This window comes from Pyxicephalus adspersus, chromosome 10 (assembly GCF_032062135.1).
Source record: "Pyxicephalus adspersus chromosome 10, UCB_Pads_2.0, whole genome shotgun sequence".
Lineage (NCBI taxonomy): Eukaryota > Metazoa > Chordata > Amphibia > Anura > Pyxicephalidae > Pyxicephalus > Pyxicephalus adspersus.
The window spans coordinates 107,074-115,580 of NC_092867.1; the positions used below are offsets into that span (position 1 = coordinate 107,074).

Consider the following 8,507-nt stretch of genomic DNA (forward strand, 5'->3'; position numbering starts at 1 on the left):
GCCTCCAATCAACCCTTAGTGCGACTCTGCCTCTAATGTGTGCAGACTGAAGAGCTGTCTCCTGTGCCACTGAAAACTTTACAGAGTCTCCTAAATCCATCATCTAATAATTATCATTTCCCCAAACATTCCTACACTGTGCTGGGGTAACACTGGCAAACATGGAGTAATGATGGCAGAATGCAGGTTAAGAGTTGCAGAACGTGGAAGATGATGGCCAACCTACCAATGTTCATGAAAGTCAAAGCTGATGTAGGTGAGATTGGGGCAATTAAACATCAGGACCTGCTTCAGGTAGGCATCACCAATGATCTTCTCTCTGCCAGCCTGATCCACCAGATTAATGATGACCTGTCATGTAGCAACAGTCACAACAGACATGTTTAAAACAGCAGACAATATGACTTCTATCCCAACTCCCAATGACAAACACTCACCTGCTTCTTATACATCTCCAGCTCTTTATTAAAGTGAAGGCAGAAATATGGGCTGGTGTCCTTCTCACCTACAGGCAGGAATTATACCGGACAACATTCAGTATAATAAACTAAACAGCAGAACAACACAACATATAATATCCTAAACAACACAACATATAATATCCTAAACAACACAACATATAGCCCACTATACAGCATAGATCACACATTGGCCCCGATTTATTAAAGTTCTCAAAGGCTGGAGAGAATACACTTTCATCAGTGAAGCTGGGTGATCCAGCAAACCTGGAATGAATTTCCTAAAAGTCAAGATATTTGTTAGCAAATGTTTTCAATCCTGGACCAGATCCAGACACAACACACACACACACACCATACACAGCACAGACCACCCGTAGCACAGACCACCCGTAGCACCCATGTGATGCCTGTAAAGACTTATACAGGCATTTCCCTAGAGTCACATGACGCACCTTTATCTAGGCGAGGACGAGGATTATAGCGATATCCAACTTGGCTCCAGAAGACTGGCACAGAGCCGCGGGTCTGTACAAAGGAAAGAGTGTGATTGTGGACGTGGATGAACTGCTCAGTTTCCACATAGTTTGCTACATTCCCAGCTTTATCCACTCCACGCCTCTTGTATCTCATTCCTAATAAAACAAGAAAAACTTTATTACACTCCCACTGACAACAGACCCTACCACAAATACCTCACAGAGTCTCTGCCACCACTTGTCAGGGACAACCCCCAGAAAACCAACAACCCCTCCCCCACCAGCAACACCCAAAAGAGACATCTCCAACACCTGCAGGGGACAACCCTTAGAAAAATCCCCCATTCCATGGCAAAACTCTGTAAAGACATCAACCCCCCTCTACCTGCTGGGAACTCCCTTCCTTCTTGAGCCCCCCAGAGACATCTATCCCGTGTCAGCCACAACTCAGACATAAAACCCCATGGGGCACCCATCAAATATTACCGATTCCTAGCAGATTTAACCCCTCCCACCCTTAATTACAGAGTAAGGCTCACCTGCTCTATGTCGGCTCCTTCGTGAAATGAGGGCCACTAGGAATCGGGGGTGAATGTCATCCACACACAGGTTTTCCTGAGGCGGGGTCTCTGGGCTGCTCTTCTCATCATCAGAGGACTCGTTATAGTTTACTACCAGCTCTTCTATCTGAACAAAGCCTTGTATGATGGGCAGGATCCAATATCCTCCATGCTGCTCCTACAACATACATGTCATTCTCTAATAGCCATCCCATTCCAAAGGACTGTTTAGAATTGTGTGTGTTCAAGTCATATTATTGTGTACACAGTATATATTATACACATGCATGCAAGCAAATCCAATAGACAGCTGGTTTTATATAAACTTAGCAAGTAAATAAAAACATTTCTGCCAGAAAAAAGAGAAGCTTATAAATCAATCACCCTGGTAAGAGTTCTTTAGGAAATGCTTTGGGAAAGGGTCCATGGGCAGCCAGGAAACTCTTTGTGAGTTGGGAGAGAATGGATTCTACTTCAGAATAAAATCTCCAGGGCCAAACTCATATTATCAATGAGGAAATGTAGGAAAGACCACGTCACCATACGGTCTGAAAACAGAACTAAAGTATCTTTATAAAGAAAAGTTTATGACTGTCATCTAGTCTATTCCATTTACTTCCTCTGCATTGCTGGCAGGGTGACTGGCGGGCCGTTCTATGGCGGGCCGTTCTATGGCGGGCCGTTCTATGTCAACCCTAACTCTCCCTCTCCTATTTCTTAAGCCGCAGACAGATGTCAGGTTGCTGGAAGCCATCTTTGGCAATTGTTTCCAGTGACAGATGAATATATACTGTACACACATCATCATATTGTTCAATGGAGAGGGGAAGACGAGTGAACGCCAGTCGTTCCTGACTGGTTGCTCATCAAAGCTTTTCGTTAAAAAAAAACAAAAAAAAATAATGCTGTCAATCAAATGAGAAGGCCGAGTATAGTTAGTGGTTAATAAAATGCAACAGGTTATCTGATAAGCCTATGACCTAGTAGTCCAATACTTGCATTACTAGGAACACGTGTTTCAGGAGACATATATCGGAGACTATGGGGGCCAATTGTCTAACTTGCAGATTTAACAGTTTCACCATTTCATAACATCTGTAGCTAAGACAAGTGAAGAGTCGGTCCTGATCCAAAGCCATCAATTACTATCTGTAATTACAAGGACCAATGGGTTCCTGAGATGGTATGGCACAGTGTCATGAAGCCAATTATGTAACAACAGGCATTCAGCTTTAAGGTTGGTCAGTACATATCTGCAAAATGTTTTCGCCTGTCTTTTAATATAAGAATCTTTGTGTATGTTGTAGATAATCAGTAAAATCTCTCTCCTTGGAAAAGAACTCAGCTAAGGATTGTCTGACTTGTGTCTCCCCTTAAGGAGGTATTCATGCTACTGAGAAAGCTGAAACTTCTGATGTCTGTCATTCAGTGTAATTCATATCCCATGTAGACAACACAGTGGGTGCCATGTTTGTTACCTGGATTTGTATGAGATCATGTAACATGTGTCTGTTCCAGAAGAATCGCTCATCCACCTAACAACAAAGGGAGAAATTAGACCAAATCAATACACATACAGGAATACGTTACATTGTATAAATTTATGTCACTGACACAAACAGGAGCATCACCCTTGCTGACCACACACATTCAATCCCAACAAGTAGTTATATTACCCTACATTTGCCACTCAAGCTTCAACAGATTTACAATCACCTATAGAAAGACGTTTGATAGATGCTGCTAGCGTGCACTCACCCTCTGCCAGAGAGGCAACACACTCTTCTCGCCTGTGCTCTGTCTCTGCACACAGTTAGTCAGGTCGTAGGTCCAGCTGTAGTAGAAGGAGTCAGAGTCCATGAACATTTTGAACAATTCATCCAGCAGCCTCCGCTCAAGCTTCTCCTTCTCCTTACTTTCCTTCACCTGTAATCCAATGAAGCAATCAAATCTCAAACGACATAATCAGGGAGAGTAATTCAGTTAGATCAGCACCTTCCTAAACAGTCATTGTCACTTTGAGTGAATTTATTTTCCACGTCAAGAAGAATTATTTTTATTTGACAAAACAAGTCCTTACTCCAAATAGGAGAGTGCCTGGGCCAATGATGAGTTCGGAGCTGCCAATGAGAAGCTTTGAGCTACATCTCTCCCCCCCCATTCATGAGCCACATGCCACAGACTGCCCACAGGCCCTGAACACACGCTTCATTCTAGGTCTTTTACATTTTTACTGCATGCAGAGAAATTACATTACCTTCTTCTTATTAGGAGCAGAGACATTAGATTTGATCTGTGTGAAGGTCTTCAAAAGGAATTTGGATTCGTCAGGAGAATGATTGATCTTCTCTGGTTTGTTGATACCAAAATGATGTTTCTTACAAAGCTGCAACATGAGAAGAGCATGAGGGTAATCAGAAAGCAAAGTAAAGAGCTGGCACATTTTTCTCTTCATATTCTACATACTTCTCATCCACCCTGATTCAGAATACAGCTATTTCTCTTTTAATGATGGCTCGCACATACAAGGGGCGCTCCGACGAGTGCACTGTACAAGAACTGTGACAGTGAGCAGCCCGGCAGTGTCTCCTCTTCATTCTTCTCGGCTTCATCTTCCTTCCTTTTAGCGATCTTCCTTAATTGGGGTCTGCAGGTTGTCAGTGAACCTATCATTGGCACACGCTGATCACTTTGGATTGGCTCCTTTCCATGCTCCTGGCCTAATGACCAGGCTGTTGGAACCAAACCCAGTCATTAAGTGAGGATTATCTGTATTCTCTATATTAGGGGTGTCAAACTCTGGTCCGCGGGCCAAACCTAGCCCACAACATCCTTTTTTGGTCCCCAAACGAATCCTAAATATGAATTGCAGCTGGCCCTCTGCTGCATTAAAATGGCGCATCACTCGCGTCTATAGACCAGTGGCCTTTCTGTCTATGTGTGGCCCCGCACTGGTCTGTTTTATAGACGCAGGGAATTGTATTAGCGGTGCTATTTCAGTTTCAAGGTTGGCCCGCGACTTTGTCTAAGCTTTTAATTTTGGCTCACTGTGTATTTAAGTTTGACACTCCTGCTCTATATCTTTGTAAATCTTTTCCAACAGGAAAATGCATCCATCCACATCCAATTACAACCTGAAAGCTCTAGCCGAAATGAATAGAATAGTGTAGGGTTAACCCTTTAACACTTACTTCCAGCTCCAAGTCCTGTGGTTCAGCTGTAGACAGTGGAATGACAGCAATCTTCGTAATCTTGTAGATCTCATGACCCTGGGGAAGGACGCCGATCAGTGATTTCTGGCGAATGAGCAGCAGCCACCATGGCAGATCTGCAAAGGAAAGAAGAGATCATTCCAACATCCTAACAGGTCTCCTATTTTACTGCTCTGATATTTTGCAGCTCTCATGTGTTCGCAGGTAACAGAGATGCTGGATATGCCAAATTCCACAAATTCCACCTTTATTTGGTGGGCTTCATTAAGCTGGTGTCAAATATTTCATATGTATATGTCAATATGCTAATCTACATATTATGAGATTTGTATGCGAGGTACAAGTGATGAAAATGAAAAGCTCATGAATGCATTGCATGTATTGGGCATGGTCCATAAGCAGAGACTACATGGTGTGGGTTTAGATGTGCTGGAGACCAGGCATCAAAGTGACCTTACAATAACCAGGTACAGAGTTTACTGCACATTAGCCGCAAATAAACTCTGGACAGGGGTTAAGAAGTTAACCCAAAAAACATGATCCTAACGCTGGGATACAGGGCACCCAGGGGTTTGTAAAGCAGGGGCTGAGCATTAGGGGCTTCCACATGTGGTGACTATGTGCAGAAGGCTAAATGAATATGGGATTATTATTATTAAACAGGATTTAATAGCACCAACATATTACGCAGTACATTATATAGGATAAACTTTACACATGTGCTGCGTACTAGCCACTGAATGGTTAACCTCACTGTGCATGAGATTATAGTAAATAAATAATAATACATAATAATAAGAGACATAACAAGATGTCCTTTATCTTCCAGATCTTTTATCGGCAGAATGGCACATTGCTTCCCTCATACTGTCACGCATTGATATGTTTGTGGAGATATATAAGGAGATCATACAGGAAAAGACAGATACATGGACGTACATTATCTTTCATTATTCTACTCCTACAGAAGGATATTAATACCTTGGGGGGGACAGGATTGTAAAATGAAGTGCACAAGTTGGAAGTTTACAGAAAATGTTTAATGACATGAACAAGACTGCACTTAGGTTTCTAACAGTTTCCTCTAATGTTTTCATGAAGGAAGGTGACCCCTCGGCTTCTCTAAATTCAGAAAGGAATCCATAGGTCAGGGTAGGTGAACTCCGACAGACAAGAAATATTTCATTTATCCGCCATTCAGAGTCTTATCTCGCCATGTATTTCCTGCAGCTAGTTTCATACCTTCTCTCAGGAAACCATTTAGATAAAATAGCAGCCAAATATACACAGAACCAAAGAATAATGTTCTGTAGCAGGCAGCTATCTCCTATTTATTTTGTAGAGGGAACCTCTCTATCCCCTCTCACTTGTGTACTGGGAGGGCAATTCTCTCCATGTTGTCTCCTTACCACTCTGTCCTGGCTGAGGGCATCTCTTTCTTTCCTCTACATTCTGACAAAGTAAAGGGCACCTCTCCTATCTCTTTATATTGTACCAGCAGGGGGCACCCCATTCCTCACATTCTGTGCCAGCAGGGGGCACCCCATTCCTCACATTCTGGGCCAGCAGGGGGCACCCCATTCCTCACATTCTGGGCCAGCAGGGGGCACCCCATTCCTCACAGGGGGCACCCCATTCCTCACATTCTGGGCCAGCAGGGGGCACCCCATTCCTCACATTCTGGGCCAGCAGGGGGCACCCCATTCCTCACATTCTGTACCACTAAAGAATACACCTTTCATAATTCTGCCCTGGCTGTGGAAATCCCTCTACTCACTGGTCTGTGAAACTCTCTGTCATCAGTTTGTCCTGGCAGAGGATCTTTCTCCCTCTCTCGGTCGCTCTTCACCATTCCATACCGATGGAGGTTCTGATAGAAATCACCTCTATATACGTCCTATGCTGGAACATAAGCCAGCATCTCTCAGCATCGCTCTGAATAACCTTTCCGACTCCATGCCTGGACCACCAAGCCAAGGACTAAACACATCAGTCCATGCAGGGGTAGATTGTGACTATCTTGTGTCTGGAATGAAAGTGGGAAGGGGCTTCTTCAGAGGAGGATACTATGGGACCCAAGACTGGATTATTAGGGACATGGAGGAACGCAGCTCGGATGCTGTTTGAGGTCAGAACGTTTCTCCAGTAAAAGAAGCAAAAGACAGACCTGGAAAATTCTATATCATGGATTTGGATATATCTTTCAGATCCAAAATGATGCAAATGTCCCCTCTGGGTATGAAAGCATCAGACAGGTCACACAAGGACAGACAACACCGCGTGTTCAGTGTGCAGCCTTTGCTTTGCCCTTGTTTCTTCCATACGCCATTGGAAGCTCACAAGCCATGTTTTACACAGTACAGCCAGGTTGGCATGAAGGGCATTGCCCACCAGCAAGAAGAACGTTTTAAAGAGTGTTTACCATCTCCAGCTGCTGGGTGCCTACAGATGGGCTCAGCTTCTATTAGAATAGACTGTGTGTGAAATGGGGGGATGCCGGAACTACAGTAAGGATAACTTCTGTACTAAACTCTCCACAGTGTCCAATAAGAGCTTTGGGGGAGCAAACAATTCGGCTTGGTCATTGGAGTTGTAAAGCACAACAGCAAATGATTGGTTGTCTTTAGATCTAAAGAACAGCACTGAAGACAAAACTTTTCACAGAAAGCTGGGGGCTCTGGGCCATAAAATTCACACGACTGAAGCAGAATCGTCATCTGTGGGGGCAGAGGAATCCCCAAACGTGTAAAGAGGTCACTAGAGGGCAATTCTAGGCTGAATGTAGCCGTACCCCCGACATAAGTACAGTGTGGGGGGGCTCCAGGTATCCACATTGCAAACAAGTGGTGGTAAGGCAATGTAAGATTTGGGGTACAACAAAAGACCTCAGGATAGTCAGGAAATCCAAATCAAGGTCTGGATGGCCAAAAGTAACCAAAGTCAGGAACAGATCCACAATCATAATACAAAGCCAGTGATGTGTACGGCACAATCACACAATCATAATACAAAGCCAGAAATGTGTACGGCACAATCACACAATCATAATACAAAGCCAGAAATGTGTACGGCACAATCACACAATCATAATACAAAGCCAGAGATGTGTACGGCACAATCACACAAGCAAGGGGTGGACCCGCTCATACTACACTCACCGGCGTGCAGCTGGACCTTACCGATTATACCTTCCACCAAGCCAAGACAGATGGGATTCCAGGCCAACAGCAGGTCAGTGGCTGTGAAGAGAAGGACAACAATAATGTAACACCCATATATCACAGCAGAGAGGACACATCGGGGATATTCGGCATTCACACAGGATTGGACTTCCCATCTTCTGGTCACTATATTATAAATGAATACACAACACAAAGTCAAGCAGCACTCCGTTCCATTCATGGTGCAGCCTCTGTATGCTGCGGACAGCCAATAATTGCATGCAAACCTCCATGCCTGTGAAATAGAAGCTCTATGGGTTCTGGATGGGCATGCAAGGTCTTTTATTAATATGGCACAATAAGTGTGTGGATCCGGCCTCACAAAGACCCGAGTTATAAATACGAGGTCCCAGGCTTCAGCTTGTGATTACAATGGATCTCAGACAACAGCCCTGGGTTCCCTCTTAATGTTTCTGGAGTCCCATTACCATTATCTGCCTGATATTCCAACACCAGCTGTAATGTGATGAGAGGAGCTGGAGCGTTACCGAGAAATGAGAGAACCCTCCTAATATTCCCCAGGAAGGCAAAACAATACTGCCGTATAGAAACCGGTACAGTATAGAGACACACACAC

At 44.0% G+C, this 8,507-nt stretch overlaps 1 protein-coding gene across 2 annotated transcripts in view; it reads right to left on the reverse strand.

The window, feature by feature from the left end:
- The window catches only part of INPP5F (inositol polyphosphate-5-phosphatase F), a 21,289-nt gene that overhangs the window by 8,625 nt on the left and 4,157 nt on the right, over positions 1-8,507 (reverse strand). The window contains exons 2-10 of one of the 2 annotated variants that reach the window (XM_072423831.1): positions 7,889-7,948; positions 4,689-4,825; positions 3,755-3,883; positions 3,256-3,423; positions 2,976-3,032; positions 1,477-1,675; positions 914-1,093; positions 438-505; positions 227-351 (exon numbers count right to left, since the gene is read on the reverse strand). In XM_072423831.1, the coding sequence (XP_072279932.1) occupies positions 227-351; positions 438-505; positions 914-1,093; positions 1,477-1,675; positions 2,976-3,032; positions 3,256-3,423; positions 3,755-3,883; positions 4,689-4,825; positions 7,889-7,948 (1,123 nt within the window). Of the gene's footprint in view, positions 1-226; positions 352-437; positions 506-913; positions 1,094-1,476; positions 1,676-2,975; positions 3,033-3,255; positions 3,424-3,754; positions 3,884-4,688; positions 4,826-7,867; positions 7,949-8,507 lie in introns of both variants that reach the window. The other variant, XM_072423830.1, reaches the window with a different exon arrangement.